Consider the following 25,163-nt stretch of genomic DNA (forward strand, 5'->3'; position numbering starts at 1 on the left):
ATCAAAAAAACTCTCTATTGCTGGATCTGCAGTAGTTGAAAACCAATGAAGAAATGGTTGGATCTTCAAACAATAATGACATGTGGATTAATTCAGTAAATATATGAGTCAATTTAATAATTTCCTATATATATGTATTTATACATTCTCAATTTTTTACCATAAAAAATACCGTAAGAAGTAAGAAAGAGTATATATCATAACATTTACTTGCAATTAAATCGTTTTCATGGATATGATTAGGTCCAAACAACATCGAACTGAATCCCAACACCGCGCCAACTCTCCCACCCACAACCGCAGCGTCGCCGTACCGTGGACCCCAAACCACCTATGACCGCACCGTGTACCGAAGCACGAGTGCTGCACCCATTGTAGCGGTCTGTGCGTGCGTTCCCTCGGCGATGGTGGGTTTTGGTGGGAGATCTCGTCTTCCCTTTCTCTGTATGTCACGCACTCACTCACTCACTCTGCGAAGCGAGAGAGAGAGCGAGAGAGGGAGCCCTGAGCAATCGCTCTGTTATTGAGCTTTTTCCAGGATTGGAATCCAGAGCCTACTTCTTCACCGCTGAGTTTGTCTGGGAAGGCCGGAGTCGCAGGATCAGCCAACGAAGATGATCTCGCAGTTCTTCGTGCTATCGTTGCGTGGCGACAACATCGTCTTCCGTGATTGTGAGTGATTGCGCTCGCTCGTTTCATTGCCCTTTGGTGTCTACATTTTGTCTTTTTTTTCTTCTCTTTCTTAGTATCATCACGATTGTTATCCGATTGGCTTATGATGATCTGTAGGGTATCGTGGAAGCTTGTTGATAGCCACGAGGTGCAATTTTAATATGGGTGTGATTGTTCTTCGGTGCTCTATTTCCTTGGGGATTCAGCTGCTTTAGCTCTGAGTTTGAGGGTAATTGGCATGCAATATGGAAAGGTCAAATTCAGATTTTGGTTTTTCTGGGTTGTTGCATTACGTTGGGTGTCGGGGTTTTGACAGAGCTCGGCTAAGTGTTCTCTTTAATGTGTGTATAGCTGCATTTAGGTCAAGTCAATTCTGTGGATTGCACGCTGATCTGGTGCGGGTTATAGTTGTCGTCGGTGTTCGCTTCGACTCTTGAGCGCATGGGAGTTGTGTTGATTCACTAGGGTTTCCACAGATTCAGCATTAGTTTCATGGTTATGAATATGCGTTTCCATCTGGGTGCATTAACCGGAGCTTGCATCTTGTAGTGTAGTTTAGGTCAATGTCTGAATGAGTCCTGGTTCAAACTGGTGCGTTTGTAGCTGTAGTTATATGTTAAAATTGTAATGTTGGAAACGTTCAATTAAAATTGTGAATAAAAAATTGTTAGCTTCTCTAAAGATGCATTTAGCATTATTAGACGTTCTTTTCCCTTGGTGGATGGTGACTTTGATTTTCACGAGTTGCTGTTGAATCAGCTGAAATTTGGTTCGTTGATTGATGTCTGCAGACAGAGGAGATGTGTCCAAAAGCAGCGCTGAGATCTTTTTCCGCAAAGTGAAGTTCTGGAAAGGTGAAGAAGGCGAGGAGGCTCCACCTGTGTTTGTAGGTACTCTTTTCCTCTTTTATTCGTTTATTGGTGCTCGTAGTATAAGTTGGGGAAAATGGCGCTAAAGTTGTCCAGTACAGCGAATAGAAGGTGTGTGCTATCAGCATTCTATCAGCACTTGCTAAAGCTGTATTCTAAGTGCGTGTGGTTTCGGTGCGAGCTCCTTTTCTTTGATTGAGACAGTTGGTCAGTGGAGATTAGGAGCTTTTTAAGTAGCTTATTCTCTCTTCTTCTCTTGCATACTTGAGATCTGGCGCTCTACGTTCACTTTGTGGTTCTGGGCGGAGAGTGCATATATCAATCAGGTTCTGAGTTTTTTCATGATACGTTTTATTATGGATCCTAACTATAGGTTTTGTTCTGAATTGTGCTGTAGAATGTGGATGGAGTAAATTATCTTCACGTGAAGCACTCGGGATTGCTTTTTGTAGCAACTACCCGAGTAAACCCTTCACCTGCGTTGGTTTTGGAGCTCCTACAGAGAATAGCTCGTGTGGCTAAAGATTACCTTGGAGTCCTCAACGAGGATTCTTTGCGCAAGAATTTTGTCTTAGTTTACGAGCTACTGGATGAAATGATTGTAAGCTTTTGAAGTGTCTCTATTTTTGCTATATTGTGTTTGAGGAATCTTCCATTAGAAGATGTCAGCCCTCTTCATGCATAATTTTTCATGAATGTTCATTCTCTTGTAATTAATTTCTGATCCCTCGATTAGTCTTACTAGCAACACGAAAGAGAGTGGAAACGAATACTGAATTTTGAGTCCTCATGATTTTTGGCCCTCCGGATTCTAGAGTTGAAGTCGTTTGTGTTTTTGTAGAACATGTAAGTTAAAGTAATTGTACTTTCTAATGTGTGGTCATGTGCAGGATTTTGGCTATCCTCAAACGACATCTACAGAAGGTCTCAAATCATTTGTGTTCAACGAACCTGTCGTAGTAGATGCCGCTCGCATACCTTCACTGGGCCCAGCTGCTATGTTTATTGTGAGTTTCTTTTCCAGGTCAATAGTTGATGAACGGGGTCTGTTTCGTGCATAAGAGCAGTTTCTATGTAGGTTTGTGCTTACATCCATGACACGTGGTTGTTACAGCCAGGGTCAAAACGTGTTCCTGGAACTGCAGTCACCAAGTCTGTGGTAGCCAGTGATGCATCGGGCAATAAGCGGGAGGAAGTTTTTGTTGACATCATTGAAAAGATTAGCGTTACGTTTAACGCAAGTGTAAGTATTGCTGGTGTGCGCTTTTTCTGATTTTGAGTTGAAATATTTGCACGAAGTTTATGCATGCATGATCAATACAGTATATTTTTCTATTGAAGTTGCATTCAGCAATAAGTTTGTCAAAGGCCATATAATTTGGTGACCAATCAATGGTTCGTAGTGAATATCATGGTGTGTGGGTTTTGGCGCAGGGATATGTCTTGACATCCGAGATAGATGGAACTATCCAAATGAAGAGTTATTTGACAGGAAATCCGGAAATCAAAGTTGGATTGAGTGATGATCTTGCAGTTGGGGTGCGCAGCAACAACAATAACACTTTTGGTAAGTTTTTAGTATTTTTTCTTTAGATAAAACTTAAACACTTGGTTAATTAATCTCATCATATTGTTTTTTGTCTGATGCAAAAACTTTGATAATTTTGGAATCCTACAGGGATGTAACTCCATGGTGTGGATTATTTGACCTGAATTATAGAGAGGTGATTTTAGATATAAGAGTCGCTTGATGTTGAAGTATTGTATGCTAGTATGTCTGGTTTATCTTTTTACTATATAAGAGGTCGTTTGATCTGTGTGTGCCCGTTTTATAAAGCCGGCTTTACGAAGGGTGTAAGCATTTCCAAAAATGTGTTTGCGGATAAGTTTAGAATTTGGTTCCCAATCGTTACCATAAGTCATGGAGCAAATCCCTAAAAGCTAAATCCTGTGAGCCTTAGCGTATGTTATCTTAGTGCACTTGTAAGGCCTACTACGAGGCTGACGAATTTGTACGGTTTTCTTGAATTTGATCATTCAGCTCCTGATTACAGCGTTGGAAGTGGAGTGGGTCTTGTGGTTTTGGATGACTGCAATTTCCATGAATCTGTGCGGCTTGATGACTTTGAAACTGAGCGTGCTCTTACTTTGGTGAGTCCATTTCTTGCACTTTGTACCTAGTGTCTTTTTGCAGGTTAACTAATCTGAATATTCCTCACGACTCAGCACGTGGATAAGATGCTTTGTTTAGATCTGTTTTATGTACCTTTGCTAGACTGCTTATGATATCAGGTTAATTGAATGTATAGGTTCCACCAGATGGAGAGTTTCCAATAATGAACTATCGAATGACGCAAGAGTTTAAGCCTCCATTTAAGGTTTATCCTGTGATTGAAGAGAAGGGGCCATTTAAGGTACCGTATATTTGGCTCTGTGCTGTTGACCAAATGTTGGTTTTATTTTGTTTTATTTTATTTTTATTCATATTGTATTTTCTTAGTTTCAGTCAAGGAAGATGTGATCTTAAACTTTGAAGTTTCGCTATTGCAATCTGCAATTGTACAGTTTTTGTTCAGTGAAGGCATCACTTTTGGCTTGCTCGGAAGGATATTAGTGTAGTGTTCTTTTTTCCATCTGAATGCTTGATTATTAGTGTGCTCTGAAATTTGCAGGCTGAGATTCGTTTGACTGTTCGTGCTGACTTTGCATCCAATATTACAGCGAATATGGTAGTTTTGAGGGTGCCTATGCCAAAGACCACCACAAGGTATTAAGATCTCCGTATGAGCCTGCTTTAAAATCTGCTATGTTTGAAACTCATTCCTCATAGTAAGCGTCAGTTCTAGATTGTTTTTCAGAGAATTGAATAAAACAAAGCACAGTGTGGTCGTGCGGCGTGTTTAGGAACTTTACATCTTGCTCTATAATGTAGAATGATCAGATGATACACTTTCAATTGCTTTCTCATACTCGTGAATTGATAATTGGTCGGATAGGGTGAGCTTTGTACTGGAGGAAGGGGCTGTTGGTCAAACCACAGACTTTAAAGAATCCACTAAAGTTATGGAATGGTGTTGTCGAAAGGTAATGACAGACCTGCTTGCCTGTTCTCATTTGTCTTTCCAAGCCTTATTACCAATTAATAGTACAATGATAGATTTGTGAAAGATAGCTTGCACAAAATGTAAAGAATTATTTGTTGATAAGCACTTGGTTCTCGTAGTCACTATTCACTAGTGTAAAATTGAATTCTTTTGCTTTTTGCTGGTTGGTTTGTGGGCATGTTGAAATTTTATATCACCTGAGTTTAACGGTTGGTTGACTGATCCAGATTGTTGGGGGTTCTGATCACGTGTTGGTAGCCAAGCTTACTCTCTCACAAGAAAAGAATCGTATGTACCGCATCATTCGTATTAAACATCATCTCGTTTTCAGTGTATTGAAAATCTTTAATCTCTCAATCAGAAGTAGGCTGGTATTCTTCACGTCGCATCCACTTTCTTTCTCTGGAGGTTATATTGATTTTTGGTCACTATCATATGACGTGGTTGCAGTTAATATTAAGAAGGAAGCTGGGCCAATCAGCATGACATTCACAATCCCCATGTACAATGCTTCCAAGCTGCAGGTATCGTTTTTATTTTCAAATACAACCGCTCTCCTAGTACCGACTTGTGTGATAAGCAGTTGCTGTGGAGATTTTAATCGTGGAATCACCTTTGGTGCTCTTGGTTGTATGAGAATAGTAGTATAGTCCTCGATATCAACTTAGCTGTTCTTTTCGTCGGGCTCTGTTATCTAATTGTGATGAATTTTGCAGGTTAAATATTTGCAGATTGTTAAGAAGACAAAGTCTTATAATCCTCATAGGTGGGTCCGATATGTTACGCTTGCAAACTCTTATGTTATCCGGACATGAAATGGCTGTCAACCAATCTTTTGAGTGTTCATACGACTATGCTGAGGGGCACTGAGCTCTTTTATGATTATCAGCGCCGTGTGCTATTCATACTATGCATGCATCATGCTGTTGTTTGGCACGTGTCTACTAGTGACATAGTGTAGATTGCAGCTTCGATTTGTGGAACCTCGAGTTGCTTTGATAGTGTACATGCTATTTAATAAAGTGTTGCTTACATAGTTGGTGAAATTCTAGGATTCCTTTCGAGTAGGTATTTGAATTGGTATAGAACACGAATTGCTAGTCACTTAGTAAAGCAGATTGCCTCCTTCAGTACATTGAAGATGCGTCAATTGCTGGGACTGCGCTAACCCACTTATTGGAGTGTTCTTGTTCCTTCATCCTTGTTCTATTGTGCATGCTTGTGGATGCATAGAGCATGCAAACGAGGTCTGGTATCTAGTTTATTCAAATAAGTTGTTCTCACACAAGAACTTCCACTTGTTTTGACTCATTTTTGCAGTCTTGTATGATGGCATTAATCTATGTTTCTGAATTGTTATGTCTTGTTATCAGTGAACCTACGAAACTATGCTGAAAGTTATCAGTAGCATTTTCTCTTCTTGGTTCTATAATCTAAGATAGGCTCCTCACAATCGTTGCTCTAGATATGAACTCACTCCTGACTTTTGTCCAGACGTGGCTTCCTTAACTTGTTCTGTTGTGTACCAGTATGTTAGAGTTCAATGAAAGAATACAAACCTATTACATTCCTTATGTGAAAGTCGAAAGGACTGGTGCAATTGATAGAAGGGATCATTTTGTCCTCATTTATTTATTTCATAGATGCTAGCTGAGTATTTACTAGCCCCATTTCAAGGACTTACTAGAAAAGTATTCACTTAAAGACTTGGCGCATTTATGCAGTTAAACTGTTGCAAGTCCTGACCACCTTTAATAACTCATATTTTCATTATCAGCACCAAGTGGAATATTGACCAGCAGCCAGTGTATACGTTAAGTCACATAAGAGTGTTGTGTTTTTGTGGTAATGTAATGCAAGCTGTGGATGGTTTTCCTTATTTGAAGGAAGCTGCATCACATAAAATCTGAAATTTCTGAAATTAACAGTGGAATTGATTATTGCTTTAAATAATTTTCATTGTGATCTATCAAATATTATAAGGGCCATTATATAATTTATGATATATATATATATATATATATACAAAAGTTTTTTTTCGTCATTTTTATATATCTAATTTTAAATCTAGTGAATATTCTAGTTCTTAGAACTATTGTAGAAAACATCTTTAACAACCATGTATACTATTGTTACATTGCTTTGTCATAATATCTATTGAATTTCCACAAAATATTTTTGTTTGAGCCTGATCTAATATTTCTTAATGGGTTAAAAAATCAGTACTACAATAAATTTATAATATTTTTATTTTTATTTTAATATTAAATATGAATTTTTATTCTATATACAAATAAATTTATATTCTAAAATAAAAAAATAGAATACAAATTCATATAAATTACAATACAACCAAGTAATAATGGCTATATATTGTCAAATGATTATATAATGCCATTGGTTTATACAAATAAAGACTTATTTGTATTTATTTTTGCAAAGTGTTGATTTGAATCAATTTAATGAATAATAAGTGCTTTATTTTAATCCAATATAATATATTATTAATATGATAGATTATCTCTTATATATATATGTACATATATTATAGCATAGTTTTTAAAATACTTATATAATCTATTGATTTTATAGTTTTGTTGCAAAATTCAACTTGATATCTAGACAATAAGATAGCTTGCAAAGTATAGACAATTATTTCTTTTGTTAATTTTTATCTTAGTTTAATGTCTACTCTTAGGATTATAACTTCTTATGTACATTTGTCAATTTTTCTTGAATTATTATAAATTCAAATATATATCATATTCTTTATTTTTTTTTAATATATAGATATAATTAGTGCAAAAATTATTTTACATTCTATGTAAAATATCCAAAGTGGTTTTTATTAATATAATCTAAGTTAATACTTCTATATTTTAGACTTCTACAAGTTTACTTTATAAGTGTCACATTATTGTAAATATATAAAAACATACACAAAAATACTTTGTAAAGTATATGAAGAGTTTATTTTATTTTAAAAATTCTATTTAGTTTAAAAATCTAATTTAATAGTCATTATTTTACCATAAATTATTTAATCAAATTATTTTAAATTTTTTTTGTTAAATTTTGAAATTTCCAACTTATTTATATTTATAATCACTATACTGAATGTATATATATATATATATATATATATATTTGATTATTTACTTATTGCTAGATTTGAGTCAAACTTGTTGCTAAGTGTAACAACTTGGCATGATATAATAAGATGGGCTCTCGACACGAACTTGCACCCCCGAAATTCGCAGCACGTGGAAAGCACAGCATGAATGCGTCCAATGGAAAATTGAAGGTCACACCTTTATTTAACTATTTCTAGAATATCCGAAAGTCAACGAAAAATTCTCTACAAACCTCATTTGGGATGTTGGGGTATTTTCTAAAACAAGGTAACAATCAAGGACAGATAGAAGAGGAAGTCAACTCCATAGCAACTGCATGTAGTGTATGAATGGGAAATCGCTCATTAAGATTGGGTGGTTGAAGGATGCAACCAAGCCAAGTTTTCAGAACAATGAAACTATTGTTAGTAAGAGAAAACGATCATGATCCGATGGAGTGAAGGGTGGCACCGGGTTGGTGATATGAAATGGTTGTTGTTAATTGACATTGTAACAAACTCTCCCAGGTTCCCGGTTCCTGATGCTTGATTCTTCCAAGGATATCATAAACAATCCGATGAACACGCAACAGTGTGCGCAAGTGGGTTACAGATCATCGCATCGCTCTCATGTTAGTCATTACAGATGGGCTCACTTGAGTTTCTCGGTTTCTAGACAATCCCATGATCGTTTTTTGAACCTTCACTGTTCCCTTCCGAGAAAATTCTAGGTAGAAACTTTGTTCGTGGATATTGTGATAGAAATACGTTTATTCTTTGGATCTGCTTGAGCTTCGGAGTCTGATTCAGGGCTTCGGTTTGACTGTTTTTGGGTGTTCTGTGTTTTTGTTAGATATCTGGGTCGATTGGTGAATTCATTAGCAATGTGACAACGAGGTCCTTGAGATGGACATCCAGGAGTGGTACCCATGGCACTGAGATATACTGTCTTTTAAGAAATAGTAATCATGCTGTGGGTTGGTATTTTGGATGACGATAATGGTGAGGGGCATTTGTGGCACTGGGATATATTGTAATGTTACAATTTTTTAGCGTTGAGGAAAGTATACTTCTGTTCGAAGACCCCACTGTAATAATGGGAAAAAGCACAAGCTTGGGATCTGTGTAATATTGGAGCAGACATTGAGTGCACTGATGAAGTCACAATGGGCTCATATGACATGACAAATGACTATTAGTGGAGGTATTAACATAGATCAACGAACAGCATTGCAAATCGAAAAAGACTCACGCGTGTTTCTTTATTTGATGTGTAACAGCTTGCTCAGAACTATACCGGAATTTAAATGATCGTGCATCCATTTAGCATGTTACGTCTATGTTACGAACTGACTTCTTGCTGTCATCTATCCACGAAGATTATGATTGAGCTGCAATTATGAACATGTACAGGAATGAGCGGTTCTCGGCCATTACCTTCGAGGATGCACCTTTTGATGAACTACGAATCCTTGGATATGATGGCGCTTTTCAGACCTTCTATTACATCATCCCCAGTGATCGAGGGTTCTTTCACAACTCTTGGCTGGTCAAAACAGACATCACGCAACAGATATTGTATGAGATAAAGCATGATTGAGTGGCAACGCATATTAATAAGCATAAGACTCCAGCTCCAGAACACTAACTGATTCCCGCAATGTGCAGAATTCCAATCAATATGCAATATCGTATAGCTCTTCCGCAGGCGTCGGATTCATTATAGAATCTGCCTAGTATTGAAGTGTGAGGGATGTCCTCAGACTTCCAGTTTTCAAAAGAATGAGAGCCAGTCACAAAAGTCTTAAGTATTGTCGTTGTACATTCAACGTACCACATTGAATAGTGCAAAGGGGGTAGCTGAGCTCAGTGAGATGATACCTTGAGAATAATAACACAAACAAGGTGGTTATGAAACTTGGTAATGCTACAGCTTGACACATCCATCTCCAGGCGCTCCATCTCTTTCATGATTTGGCTCTGGATGTGGGGATGTGGGCGACATGTTATCTCAATTACAATCTGGTGTGGCCAGTCCATATGCACCTCGATCTTTTCAATGCACCTTTCCTCCCCTAATGTGTCCGATTCACTCTCTTCGCGTGCTGCGCAGCTTTTCAGAAATGCCACATTTAAGACTTCCTTCCTCAGATCTGGACTCGACACATAGTTATATGCTACTGAGTTGTTCTGCTTCTGCTTCTTCTGCTTCGGCGTGCCTTTGATTTGTACACCACTGAGAGAGCAAGCATTTGACTTCAATATCTCCAAGCGCTTCTCTTGTAAATTCTTGATGCACTCATGAAGGCTCTTTACATATGCAACCGAGTGGTCGACGATGGTGGACCTGTCACGCTTGATACGCAGGAACTGATCATCAGCGATTAACAAATTGATGTGCCTCCAATAACTAACAAGAGATGAAATTGCACATTGTCCTCATGATAAAGTTGTGCATTGTCCATATGATGTCTTCGTTGGTGACCAGAGATTTAGTGGCAGGCATGATAGTGCAGAAGGGTGCACAGGATCTACATTTTGTTTGGGTAAAGGTTACATAGAAGAATGACATTGCGACTGAATGACATGAAGCTCTTCTCGATACATGCCTGCAGAGTCACTTCAAGATGCTTTGAGTAGAATAGGCGCTAAATCAGGAATATTTTCTAATAATAATTGATAGACAATTGGTTGAGTTGGAGCTGGATCATTACCTTAGGCCCCGGAGGCAATAAGGACTCCAGCATGAGAAATTTATTGCTCATATCGTCTCTTCGTTGTCTCTCTCTGAGAATATGTTCAGCCTGATCAGTTAAGCGCTTGGACTTCATCCGTTGTTCACAACCAATCCTTTGGGACTTATGACTTCTGACAGTACGTAATTGAGGGCTCAACAACTCGCGGCCCGTGGTCTTCTGAGCATTCGGAGAGCAGGAAGTTTCGTAATCTGAGTTTTCCCCGGAAACATGCGAATTAGCTGGTTTACTGCTGTGAACCAACTTGGGTGGCGCTGGAGCATGGAAGAATTTAGATTCAATGTCATTGCCTGGTTTATGATCCGCGCTGTAAAGCCGTTGATGAGGAAGGCAGTTCCGATTTGTTGACCGTAACTGCATTTGACCCTGTGCAGATGACCCGTTGGTTGTAAATTGCGTTACAGTAGATGTTCGAGTCTCGGTGTTCGAAGTGTATTGTGTAATCTGGGTCTCGTCGCGGCCATTGTCATGTAGGAAACCATTAGGTTCTCTTCGCCTCAGTACATTTGTGGCAGCAGCTTGGATTATTTCTACATGCATAGACTGAAAAGACGATTGGCCGGCTTCGAGTGGGGAGGAACACGTCAAGTAAGGAGGAAAAGCATTTGAGAAACCGTCTTCCCCTTGAGCTTGGCCGATACTTTCTGGGAATGACAAGGGATCCTGAAAATATTCGTATACTTGCTTTTGCAATGGGCTCTCTGTACCATCTAACATGGCACCCAAGTCCAATGGAAAACTACTCGCTTTTGCGTCGCTATGTACTTCACTTCCATGGTAACCTTTCTCCATATCGATCGTGGATAAGCCCCGCATTGATCATACAAGTCACTGTGAGGTCTGACGATTGATCAACTTGTCTCACAGAGTTCTAAAATCATAGCCTGCTGTGTGCATGAGTTCAAAGATTTGTCGCACCCTAAGTTTTTTGAAAATTCCTCAGAAAATCGTCAGTTCTCAGACCACCAGCTCCTTGAATCAGATCAAAGTTCTACGATAATTCTGCTCCGCACCTAGAATAGATCTTAAATCTGTATGACCAGGTCAACACCACATCCACGATGATGATTAGATGCATGATGCTGAGCACATAAAAGTGAAAGGAGAATGTTCAAATCACAAGTTACAAGTACAAAAAACGTGGAGACTGATCAACTTCTCGCGCCAGACTTAATTCTGTCTTCAAATGTACAGCAAGACGATTTATAGGCCAACCCTTCCTTGAGCGCGGACAAAGTTCGTACTACCTATCTGGACTAACACTTGTGCGATGAATGAAGAGAAATAGGAAAGAGAATTGATTGATTTCCTACACATTCAAACACTGCTTGATTATTTAGAACTATACTGAAAGCTAGCGGAATAACACACTAACAAAATCCCTACAGCATACCAGGTCTGGTTCAAAACCCACAATATTTAGCGTAACGTGGTGTAAATTTGATGCTTCTGCCTCGTCTGTGCACATCAGTGAGAACTTCTGGCGGTTTCTGACGAGATGAAGCAAATGGATGGTCATCTGGATAACCAGGTAGGGACCTACGATTATCGAGAGAGGCGTTGATGGAGACAAAGGGGGTGTGCATATGAGAACCACGAAAGCTTGAGGGGTTCTCTAGCTATCTCATCGAACGCTAGTTTCTCGACAAGCTAACAATTCGAAGTGGTTGCAGCTTCTTGATTAATCTTACGAGCAGGTGCTAACAATGTTTAAAGAACTGCGCACCAGGAGCAGAAGGTAGCTACTCAAAGGGAACCATAAATAAGCCAAGGGCTCAGGTAAATACTCAAATCAATTACCTCTTGCGATGCGAGAGATCTAAGGAATTTTTCTTAGGGCGAGACGTCCATGAGCAAGCCCAGTCCTTGCAGTCGTCGCAGAAGCTGGCCATACGAGATATAGCCACATATCCAGTGCTTGTCAAGGTTCAGGGGAAGACCAAGTTCAATGGAAATCCTCGTCTTCGCAATCGTTGCTGCCACAATTCAAAATGAGCCTGTGCACTGAGTCTTGTCGAAGGTTTGGCTAGATTCCCTAATATTCTATGGAATCATCGCACATCCCTGGAAAAGGCAAATTCTTTCTACCTCAAATACCAATTCGGTGATGCTACCCCCCTAAAATAGTAACTTGTGTGTTGTGAAGCACCCCATCGCTGGCCCCCTGAGACATCCCTCAGATAAAATATTTCCTAAAAAATCATCCCACTTCAAGGGTTTGACCACTCACAGGTTGAACTCCACAGTCTCAGTTGTTTTGATAACGAATGCGTAAATGTGAAAGCAATCTACTGTTTAAGTAGAGCACCAGACACAACCATCAATGTCACTCTCGCTTGACGCAACCAGTATTCCATGCATTACTATATGAAGGACCGGGCGTGGACCACCTACAGCTCTGGTTTATACAGTGCATGCTAAACCAGGTAACTCATGATTCAGGCGCAAATGTGAGACAAAAATGGCACAAGACTGCTCTCGCTTCGGTCGTTGGATGCAAATCCCCTTTCACACTGAGCTCACACCCACATGTCCAGCGCTTCCGTTGAGGTTCTAGTTGTTGTAAGTTGGATTGGAAACGTTGCGGCCAAAAGATGACATTCTCGTACTCCCCCAAATAAAGAAAAGTTTCAGATATAAATAAATTGTCTCCATCGTCGGCAGGATTATTTTTCCCTGCTCACCAGCGATTGACTCATCAGACCAGCTTGACAATCCCCTGACTGTATTCCCATTGTGACAGTAGTATATGTACTGTGCTTCCACCTCGTTTGCTAGGCTTCGCTTGCGGCTTGCCGCGGCATCTGCTCTAAGTGCATTCATTATCTAAATCAAGCCCAAGAGATTTGTGAAAAGTACGTGAATGACATGGAAGGATTGAGGCTCGTGTTCCGTGCGGTGATTTATTCTGGAATGTACACTCAGATCCTCAACAGATATAAGCTTCCAGTCAGTTTTTCATGAGAAGTATAACTGAACAGGCACTTTCGTGCTTCAACGTGGTCCATTTTATTAAGAATGCGCATGAAACATATCCCGTCTTCCTCTACCCACATTGTGTGGATGGGTGTCACGCCAAACTTCAGATCTTCTGCATCCACAGCGTTGACAGTGCATGAAAACACTTGGTAGCACTTGGTAGCACTTGCTAGCACAATAGAATATGTAATCTAAAGGATAAACATTAGAACTAGAGATATGGTGGAAGCTAAAGAGAAGTCCTTGAAGTGTGACGTAGGAGAATTGAACAAACTATTAAAAGTTAAGAACTATTATATTTGGAAGTTGAAGATGTCTGCAATCTTAAAGAAAGATAACCCATGGAACATAATAAAAGCAGAGATTAGTCACATCATTCCTTGTAACCATAGTAGGTAGATCTTACAATAAGACCTAGCTAGCAAAAACAAAAAATAGAATACAATTGAGATTCACCATGTTGGTTACAAATAGCTTGATTGAAATAACATCCCAATATAATGATCCTATAGATTCTTAGAATACACTTAAAAAAATGTTCAATGTAGGAGATCAACAATAAATCATATTATTGATAAATAAGTTGAATAAAATGACAATGAAAGATGGAAGAGACATCAACACTTATTTCACAAAAGCAATGGATATGAAGAATCAATTAAACACTTTTGGCAAAAACATCACAAATAAGACACTTATAAACATTGTATTCAATAGATTGCCTCAAAGCTATGAGATAGTGATCTAGAGTATCACTTATATAATAGAATCTACATTTGAAGATATTATAGATAAATTCTTAGCTAAAACTCATCAAATATTAGTAAGACAACAAAAACTAAGAAAAGAAGAGTCATTGATAATACAACTTTAGAAGACATACTTTGAGGGATGTGGACATTGTCACTTTATGCAAGGATGTGATCAAAGAGGAAGAAGTTTTGCTCAAGGAAAATTGTAGTAGTTTGAAAGACAAAGACTTCATATGTTTAATCCATCCCAAATTAAGTAAAGATGACCATCAAGCTATTTGGAAGCAAGAATACAATCAACTACTTAAATTTGGATAACATAGGAATATTAAACTATACTATTGTTATACTTATAGAGGACTGAATCACATTGCATACAATTATCTATAAAATCAATATCACAGTTCCAACATCAATTACTTAGAAGGAAATATATATAGTGATTATCTTTACAAGACAATCAAAGCCAATTTTATTAATAATAAGAATAAAAATTAATAAGTTGACTTAAGAAATAACAACCATTTTACTTGAAAAATATTAAATTTTTACATGATAAATAGACAATCTTTAAATAATTCAGTAAATATTGCAATTAATAGATCTCCTAAGATCAAAGCCATTAAATCCACCAATGCAATCTTAAGTTTTGAAATAATAAACATACATAATATTTTGTATGAACTAGTATTAAGCTAAAATTTTATATCAATATGGTTGTTGTTATATAATGATAAAGTAATGCATGATATTAGATAATAAACATAAGAAGAAAGTGATAGTCTCAAGAACAAGGAATCAACAAAATAGATTTTTTCAATTTCATAACAAAACAATAGATTTTGAAGGTAACTTAGTTACAGTAGAAGAAAATATATAACTATTGTACAAAAAATATGATTACTTACATTACATTGGCTTACAATACTTGTCATAAGCTAATTAAGTACAAGGATTATCATTGTTTAATAAACTTTGAGAAACTTGCAAAGATTTCTTAGAAAGATGACAACATCAAGAATGATTTTTAAAAACTTCATTGCATTGTGTTAAAAAGTCATATTAATACATTCACTTTGATTTAGTAGGTCTTATGAAGACAATATCCTAAGAAAGCTCAAAATACTTTGTTTTTTTTTTATAACCATTCTTACAAAACTTGGATCTATTTCTTATAAAATAAAGATGAAATATTTAAAAAAATTCTAAGAATTTAAAGTGCAAGTAGAGAGAAAGAAGAAAAAAAAAATATACAACTTAAAAACAAATAGAGGTAAAAAATACTTGACATATGATTTCAAAAATTTCTTAATCAATTACAAAATAAAAATATAGCTTACCATGGCTTGTACTCTATGACAAAATAGAATTAGTGAACATCAAAATAAAGCACTAGTAGAAAAAATATGCTTGATGTCAAATACTTGCTAACTACCTAAATACTTATAGATTGATGCTATTTGTATAACTAACTATTTAGTTAATCAGATTCCAATTAGATCTAATCATAATATATGTCCAAAACGTCTATATAATAAAGCCAAACTACATGTAGAATATTTATAAGTCTTTGGATCAATTGTCTATTTGCACATTCTAAAGAGAAACCACTTAAAACTTGAGAGTAAAATCATTCAATGTATATTTGTACAATATGATGACCAAACAAAAGCTTATAGATTTTTTATTCCTTACACAATAAGATACATATAAATTACAACATTGTATTTGATGAAATATTAATTGGATTTGATCATATAGAATGCCACTCAATTCAAAGAAATAAATTCAATAAATTTTTGATATATTAACTATGAATTTATCTAATACCAATGATCAATTAATAAATGATCACTCAACACATGAATATACTAAACATAAGAAAGATAATAGCTCAAATACTTCTTTGCTAATATTAATAAGTAAATCACCTTCTTTTCTTTAAAAAGACATATCAAGGCATACATCCCAATCAATACCACCAAACCTAGTTGATCAACAAGATATTCTATTAGAAACAAAAATTCAAATACTAAATTCAAGAATAGCTACATGTTCATAATAGAATCAAACATTGAGTCCAAATATTATAAAGAGTCTATTTAGCATAGCGGATGGTAAGATGCAATCAAATAAGAGGTAGAATCTAAAAACAAAAAAAAAATAAAAAAAAAACAACATGTAGAGATTAATAGACTTATTTGAAGAAAAAATTCAAATATCACCAAAATGAATTTTTAAATTTAATCAATACCTTTGAAATGATAGATGTCAAGGATGCAAAACTATAGTTGGGAATCAAATTACAATACACCAATAAAGACATCTACTTCTACTAAAGATTAAACATTGAATTGGATTACTACTACATTAAGAAGAAGCATCAAGATGATACAATTAAAATAAATTACACTCTTATTCATTCATAATAAACAAGTATATTTACCAAGGCCTTAGATTCTATTGATTTTATCAAAATCAAAGAATCAACAAAAATTAAAGAAAATAATAGCATAGATATATAAATAAATAAAATCCTATTCTAAAAAAATTAAAAAATAACTTGACTTAATTTCTTAGTTGCAAAAAGTCATGTACTATTTTTCAAATTCTAAATTTTTTATACTTTAAACTTTTATAATTCTAAACATGTTTTCTATATTCCTACCATATTGTAAAAACTTATGTCTTATATCTACAATGTATGGCATAAAATACAAGTAGCTGCTCCTCTAATGAAACCTCCAACTTTGAATACTTCTTCAACCACACCACTATAAAAAAAAACTACTCTAAGTCAAGTATCATTATTATCATCTTTATAGTCCTTCTATGTCATGGACATACATATTTACATAAATAAGAAGTGCTAGGTAGAAGATAAATATAGGTAAATTTGATATTATCTTGTGTCAAAGCTTTTTAGAAGCTTCATGGATATATATATTTGATTATATAAATATATATATATATATATATATATATATATATATATATAGTTGATTGATAGGTCAGAAATTTGGCCAACAAATTAGCCATATGTTGCATGTGTAGATAGCTTGTGGTACAAGTTAATGATGTAGTGGACATTTAGGAAATTTTTCTAGCAAGTTAAGATATGTGTCTTATAAATTGGACATTTGTTAGAGGTCTTATAGGATGTTGCTACATAGTTCCTAGTTGGATAATATATATGGAGGCAAGAGTGAAGCCTTTTCTCTTCTTATTAATGCCTTTCTAGTCCTTAGTCTTATTTCAAGACTTTCTAATCTTCTTGTCTTTAAAATAACCATTTTAATTTAATATATTAACATTCTTGAATGATTTTTTAATCTTTTAGAGTGAAATAAGAAAGTATTAAGAATTTCTTTGAAATTCATGTCTTGAATAATTTGACAAGAATGCTATCTTGTTATCCTTGTTTTATTTTAAAAATGAGTGGATTATCCAACTTCTATTGTTGTGTTTTGAAGGTTATAGAATATCCACCTTTAAACTCACTTTAATTTTTTAACACTATTTAATTTCTTTAAAGAAAGTGGACTACTCTTCTTTATGAAAATTTTTATTTGATATTAGATATTTCTAATTACCTTCTATTAATATGACTTTTAAATTTATTTGAATTGTTTATAAAAGAAAACATTATGGATCCTATTTTTAGTGATAGTGAGAATAGATTTGTATTTATTATAGCTCTTCATGACCTTGTCAATAATTTGACAATAGAAATCTCATGTATTTCTAATGTTAGTCATAAAGATAGTATTTTGATATCTATAGAAGAGATAAATTAATTATTCATACATAGTAATATGTAAATTATTTCTTGATTAATATTATTGAGCATTTAAACTTACATTTAAACAAAAGACATTTTTTTGACACCTAATATATTATATTAATACTAAAGAATATAAAACTACAAAAAAAATAAAAAAAAGGTGAGAAAATTGACTGATGGACCTTTTGGGGTGTTTAAAAATAAAAATCTTATTGAAAAAGATTTAAAAAATTGCATCAAATATATTAGTATAAATATCATATTTTTCTACAAAAGAATAATATTAGAAAAAAAACACAACTATTATATTTAATTACTTATCTTTAATAATAAGTTTTTATACATTATAAATAAATGAATAATTTTATAAAAATACTATTTTTAATTTATTTTGTAATATATATAGATTTTTAGAAAAAAAAACGAAATCTTAAGCTCAGAATTTATATAAAATAATTGAAATATTTTAAAAAGAATTCATCAGTTCTTAAAATTATATTTTTATTTTTTTAAAATAGCCTTTTTGACTAATTTAATATTTATATTCAATAAAAATATTATAGTTTTTGAATTTCAATAAGTTTATAATTGGCATAAAATATAAAAGTATATTAAAAAAATAAATCTTCATGATCTAAAAGATATTTAAATTTATATTCAAATTCTATTTCAAATGAATTTTAAAAAGCTTCAAAATAAATTAAAAGCATTAAATACATTCATTTTCATATGCAACTAAAAAAATTTCTAAAAAATAATATATAATATAAAATAAAAAAATAATATATAAAAATATATTTTTTTATTCATTATAATAGGTTATAAAAATAAATAAATAAAAAATTTATATAGAATTATCAATCTTATAATTAAAATTAAAATCAAAGTAAAAGATATTATAGCTAATTAAAATTCTTTTATTAGGTGCAACTATTATCTTAATATGAGTTATAGTAATAAAAAAATTCAAGTATTAAAAAATTTAAAAATAATAAATACCAACCATTGTAAAATGCAATTGTCAACTTAGCAAGATAAGACAATAATATTTTAAAAAACTATTTGAAATATATATTTTTGGCTTAAAATTAATTGATGATGTAATAGTAGAATTAATATTTATAACTAAAAAAATTATATAAGAATTTTAATCTTGAATATTGACATCTAAATAAAGACGAACCTATTTATAAAAAAATAAATTAAAATGAGATAATATCATGCAGCTAATTGGTAGAATACAACCAAAATAAAACTATTTAAATTTTATAGTATAATCATATGCATATACATAGAAAGATCAACAAAGACAAAGAAAAGTTCTATTGAAGACAAATAATTCAAAATCAAGAAGAATAACAAACATATAGACTTACAAATACAACTCAAAACTATTAATTTAATTTTATACAAAGAAAGAAGCTATTTGTACTCAATTTATATATAATCAATATACTATCAATATCATAGTATAAAAATATAAGAATAAAGTGCAAGCACCAAATAAATTATATAATATCCAATATATTTTATTAAAAATATATCTAATATTATCAAAAAGAAACACAACCAAGGACTATAAGGTCTAATTGTTTTTAAAAAAAGACACATCTTTAGCTAAATAGAATTACTATTAAAGGTACTTTTAAAACAAAGAGTAATAAATAGGACCTAAGTTTCAATAAAGAGTAGCACATTTAAGTATGTACAACTTAGACTTAGCTACAAAGAAACAAGTCAAGAGACTTTGTTTCTTAAAAATTTAACAACACTCTAGTCATTATAATCATAAATGACAAAAAAAAATAGTTAAAATCTATCTAAATAATATTATATTAAAAAAAATTAATTTGATACAATAATAAGTGGTACAAATTGGTATATATCAAGAAAGACAAAATTCTAGAATATGCAATACTTTAGATCTATATCTAAAGTGAATAAGAAAATAAAAAATCAACAAGACCCAATAAAAAAAAATTCAAGTTTTTTTTATACTAAACCATATATTATCACCATAGACCAAACTAAAAAATAAATAAATAAATAACTTATATAGATTCTTTTGAATATTAGAAAATTTCAAAAATCAAGTCACAGAATTATTAGTTGACCTTCAAGATAAAGTAATTGAATTTATATAGTGGGATAATATATTATTAGATTTAAATCCAATTGATATAATAATCAAAAAAATAAATAAAAAAGAAGTAAAAGGGGTATAAAAAAAGAAAATTTCTTTTTATTATAAGTATATATTAAAAAAATTATACAAATAAAAATTAGATTCTACATAAATCTCCTCATTTTATAAGTTATGTAAATGCCTTTATTCTAACATATAGGTGTGAAATGTTTTAAAAAAAATCTATATTTTTAAATATTTTTATTTAATGATACTAATAAAAAGAATCAATGACTTCAAATATCATCATATTATTTTTATCATAACAATATAATAATAAAAAAATTATAAATAATATTTTTAATAAATTTAGATTTACTTTCTAAAACTTTTTTATAAAATAATTTAGTTTTTTTATCAAAAATATCTTATAAAGATTTATAAAATTCTTATAAAAAATAAAACATTAACTTTCAAATCTATTAGAAACTATAAAAAAATTCTATGATTTTAAAGATCTAAATAAGATTCTTTCCAATAAAAAAAAGACAAAGTTTATAATGTAATGGACAATATTTCAAAAATAATATTTTATAAGAGTCTAATTTCATTTTCAATATTATACGTGGTCAAATTTATTTTTTAATAGACTATTTTTGTATATAAAAAAATTTTAATAGGCTAATTTTGTTTATGATGCTTCTTTGCACAATTCTTAGGAAAATATTTGATTATTCAATAATGTAAGCACAAATGTTGATAATAATAATTTTATAGGAATATTAAATTAATTTTAGAATATTTACATTTGGAATTTTTTCACAATGTAATCAATTGTCTATGATATCTGAAATTCATTTTCCATTACTTATCCTTCCAAAGAATTATTATATGCATGTATAGAAAAATTATTCAAAGTATTATTTCAGAAAAATTATTAAAAGAAAATTTTCTCCTACAAATATATAATAATATAATATATATATATATATATATATATACATATTTTAAATTAAAGATGTTATTACTTTAAATTAAACCAAATCTATATTCTAAAATAAAAATATATACTTACAAAATAAACAATACATACTAAAAATATGAAAATTTATAGCATCTATAGTAGTTATTATATTTAATACATCTATAGCAGTTGTTGAGTCTCATAAATCATGCAAAGGGAGAGCACTTGTACTCGTAAGAGGTAGGACATCTGCTGATAACTTTAAGGATCAGATTCGTAAGTGGCCAGGTGGAGAAGTAAAAGACTATGAAATAAAAAAGTATATCTCTTTTGCAAATAAGCTAAAGAGATTAGATGATAATCAAGTAATGTCAAGCTTCAGTAACATGGTAATGATAATGGATGAAATTCATAATTGAAACATTCTATGTCAGACCTTGATGCGGAAACTGTATATGGTCAAATGTGGAGATTATCTCACCTTGCTAGGAACTGTAAGATACTTCTTTTAAGTGCAACTCCTATGATAGACAAAGCTGAAGAGATCCTATCCATTCTTAATTTGATACTTGATGTTGATCATCAATTTGATACGTCATTCTTTCCTACTGAAGATGACTTTAGAAGAAGCATAATGGATAGAATATCATATCTCAACAGTAACCAACACATGGCAAAAGTAATAGAAGGAGTAACTCTAGAAGGTTGTTCGGTCAGGGTCGTTCCATCTTACATGGATGGATATCACCTTGAAGCGTATAAGAAAATAGATACTAATAATCTCGATGACAGTGTATACAGAAACTCCATATACTGCTCTTTAATGACCTTCTGGGATGGAACGTATGGTGCTGAGGCATTTACAAAGATTGTAAGAATCAAACAAGATAATAAGATAAAGTATACACTCAATGAGGAAGTTGTACAGCGACTAAGAAGAAACAACTTGCACTTGTACTCTTGCAAGTACTCAAAAATGCTAGACATAATAGAAAGCAATAAAGACATGCTAGCATTTGTATTTTGTGAGGAAGTTAAAGGGACTGGGTTGATCATGATGAGTTGTATATTCGAACTCTTTGGATACCAACTATACGATGGTGAAAACATAGATGAGATCGAGAAGGGTTTGCGATACACGTTGTATACAAGAGATATAGTCGCTTGCTCCAACCCAGAAAAGAGATTAGATGGGTTTAGATCTCCAAAGAACAAGTATGGGGAGTATGTCAAGATATTACTTGATAGCAGAATCAGTGGAGAGAGTGTAAGCTTGACCAATGTAAGACAAGTGCATATTATTACTCCTCATTGGAATAAGTCAAAAATAGTACAAGCGATTGGAAGAGCAGTAAGGAGTCGATCACATGACCTTTTGAAGGCTGAAGAAAGGTCAATCCATGTTTACAGACATGTAGCTCTCGCATGTAAGAGCAACAAGTGTGTACCATCTGTAAGTATAGACATGTACAAATAGTTAATCTCAGAAGAGAAGTCAAAGCGTATAGAAGATGTAGAGAACGTTATAAGAAGTTGCTGCATTGATTATTATTTAAATGTTGATACTACAACAGTAAGAAGTGGATTTTGTGATGATATATCAACATATCTCTTATGGTACTGCAATGATATAGAAGCTTCTATACGAGAGATCGTCACTAGATCAACAGAAGCTCTCTCGATAGGTGCTATAAGTACATTATTAAGCACCAAGAAAAGCGTTGTAAAGGCTTTAATTGGAAAAGGTATTAGTCTCGACAATGGAACAAGAATCAAAGAGATAAAAGGTATGGTATACCTAGATTCTGTTACTACTTCGAATAGAGATAAACACTTCTCAAGTTTCAAACAACGTATCAGTGTAAGCATTAATTACTTTACAAAGGTAATATATGAAGACAAGAGAGATCTTATACACGTTGTGTCATCAATGACAATGTCGCAGAAGGTGCATTTACTTGAGTCAGCAATACTAAGTGGTAAAAGGAATGCTAGTTTGTTCTTTGAGAATTCCTTTGATTGTATCAATGACAAGTACTATCACATATTGTCATATAGAACTGCGGAAGATAATTACTCATACTCTTTATCTTCAGAATCCTTTAAAGCATGTATGAAAACGAGGGTGTTAGATGGTACTTGGACAACAGTAAGCGCAGAAGATGAGCTTGATATAATACAAAAGATAATATCAAAGTCAAAGCGCTCTAGAGAGATAATGGAAACAAAGCATAAGATATATGCTATATTTTCTAATGGAGATAATAGGTTTAGAATACGTAACTCTTTATCTGAGAATAAAGAAAGGTCGCTTAAGGATCTGAGAAGTATCAATAGAGATAGATGCATAGACTCACATAGCGGATCCATGATGATGGACATATTACTGTACTTGCTTACATATGAGACTAAGCAAGAAAGTATTATGGATATCATAGGATCTACTTTCTATAATTTCTCAGATCAAGAAAATCTTATAAGTACCAAAAAGATGCATACCATAAAAGCATTTACAGATTCAAAGTATGATAGTCTGCTATTACTTCCTTACAACGTAAAGCAGAAATTATATGGATGGATAATCACAAGAACCAAAAAGGAACTTGCAGATGTCATGATTAAAATCTTAACACAGAATGATATGTACATAGTGAACTGATAAATAATACGACCTTATAGTATACATTATCAACATCAACCAGTCATGGCCTCTAAAAGAAGAGTTATATATGATTTGAACCCTTTGAATATAATATTCACACCCGCAACAGATGCATTCCAATCTTCTGGGTCAAAAGGAAAGTCTGCAATCCCATTTGCTGGAAAAAGAGTTGGTATATCATATAAAGCAGAAAATGGAATAGAGTATCCTCTGATACTAGCACCAAAAGGGTGTATGTTCTATTCCTTTGGAATACAAGATGACTCTTTTTCAGGATCTAGCAATAAAGGAAGCAAGAGTATGTGCATTAGCATAGGTGTAGAAGATAATAAAGACACCAACGAAAATGCGTTTTGTGCTAATGTGCATGCAATATATGATCGCTGTAAAGAATATATCATGAAGCATCCCAAGGATGTTGGTATCAAAGTATCAAAGGATACAATAGATGATATGTTCAAACATCCATTAAAGGAATTCACAAAGGACGGTATCACAACAATGCGAATGTACGCAAAGCTTATTGTAAGCAACAAAGATTCAAAGGTATGGACTACCTTTTATGACACAAAACAGAACAAGGTAGATGCTAAGTCTTTAGAAGGAGTTCACTGCCGAATGTATCCAGCTTTACTTTTTGACTCGTTGTACTTCTGGTCTGGTAGCAGAGCTTCCCTGCAGTGCAAGCTTTCAGAAGCTGTAGTGGAATTAGTAGACAGAGCTACTCCATCACTGGACATGAGCTTGTTGAAGATAAGGGACGAGAAAGAGAATATATAAAAAAACATTTTTATTTTTGCTAGATAGACCGAGTACAAAACTGTATTCTGTACAGAATTTGCCATTTGACATAGCAGAGCACCACGTCCGCTATGTTACTGTCCAGTAAGTTTGTGCCTACTGTATTAGACACGTGTGGGAAGACAGGAGCTGTGTACAACATGCCCTCTCTATCAAGCGAACCTTAGTAATGTCAAGGATCTGTCCTTTCATGTTCCTGATTTGATGCTAAGCTCACTGAGCAGAAATACTCTGTTACTAAGTATAGGCATATTAACGATGAAAGATGACGGAGAGAGTGCGTGTGTACGAGAAAACTTCTTTTTTTGATTTCTGTTGCCTTCTCAAGAATGAGACAAAAAAAACAAATCATATGTATAGATATTTTTCTGACAAAAAAAATTTACAAAATTAATAAGTTATAGTAATAATTTACCAAAATAAAAATATTAAAAAAACATATTATTTTAATATAAATATAATGTTATACTAAATATATATATATATATATATATAATTCAAAATTCTAAAAAATGATAAAATATAATGTAATAATATATATATATATATATATATATATATTTTTTTTTCTTGAGAATTAAAA

At 33.1% G+C, this 25,163-nt stretch overlaps 2 protein-coding genes across 4 annotated transcripts; one reads left to right on the plus strand and one right to left on the minus strand.

The window, feature by feature from the left end:
* Positions 1-457: 457 nt before the first annotated feature.
* Positions 458-5,956, plus strand: LOC112286228 (AP-4 complex subunit mu). The gene is made up of 13 exons (XM_024527926.3): positions 458-672; positions 1,464-1,558; positions 1,939-2,142; positions 2,432-2,548; positions 2,656-2,784; positions 2,976-3,108; positions 3,583-3,692; positions 3,851-3,955; positions 4,214-4,308; positions 4,538-4,625; positions 4,873-4,933; positions 5,096-5,169; positions 5,362-5,956. The coding sequence occupies exons 1-13, from the start codon at positions 615-617 to the stop codon at positions 5,458-5,460; spliced, it is 1,368 nt and encodes a 455-aa protein (XP_024383694.1). The 5' UTR covers positions 458-614; the 3' UTR covers positions 5,461-5,956.
* A 3,031-nt stretch (positions 5,957-8,987) lies between these two features.
* On the minus strand, positions 8,988-13,208 carry LOC112286581 (uncharacterized). 3 transcript variants are annotated; one of them, XM_073536164.2, is made up of 5 exons: positions 12,744-13,208; positions 12,314-12,489; positions 10,472-11,544; positions 9,639-10,112; positions 8,988-9,303 (listed from the first exon to the last, which is right to left on the minus strand). In XM_073536164.2, exons 3-5 carry the CDS (start codon positions 11,327-11,329, stop codon positions 9,220-9,222), a joined length of 1,416 nt encoding a protein of 471 aa, XP_073392265.1. In that variant the 5' UTR covers positions 11,330-11,544; positions 12,314-12,489; positions 12,744-13,208; the 3' UTR covers positions 8,988-9,219. The 3 variants fall into 3 exon arrangements, with proteins under 3 accessions (XP_073392265.1, XP_024384336.1, XP_090108980.1); XM_024528568.3 differs by having other exon boundaries at positions 12,314-13,208; XM_090252854.1 differs by lacking the exons at positions 12,314-12,489; positions 12,744-13,208 and adding an exon at positions 11,907-12,256.
* Positions 13,209-25,163: the final 11,955 nt, after the last annotated feature.

This window comes from Physcomitrium patens, chromosome 9 (assembly GCF_059467195.1).
Source record: "Physcomitrium patens ecotype Gransden chromosome 9, ASM5946719v1, whole genome shotgun sequence".
Lineage (NCBI taxonomy): Eukaryota > Viridiplantae > Streptophyta > Bryopsida > Funariales > Funariaceae > Physcomitrium > Physcomitrium patens.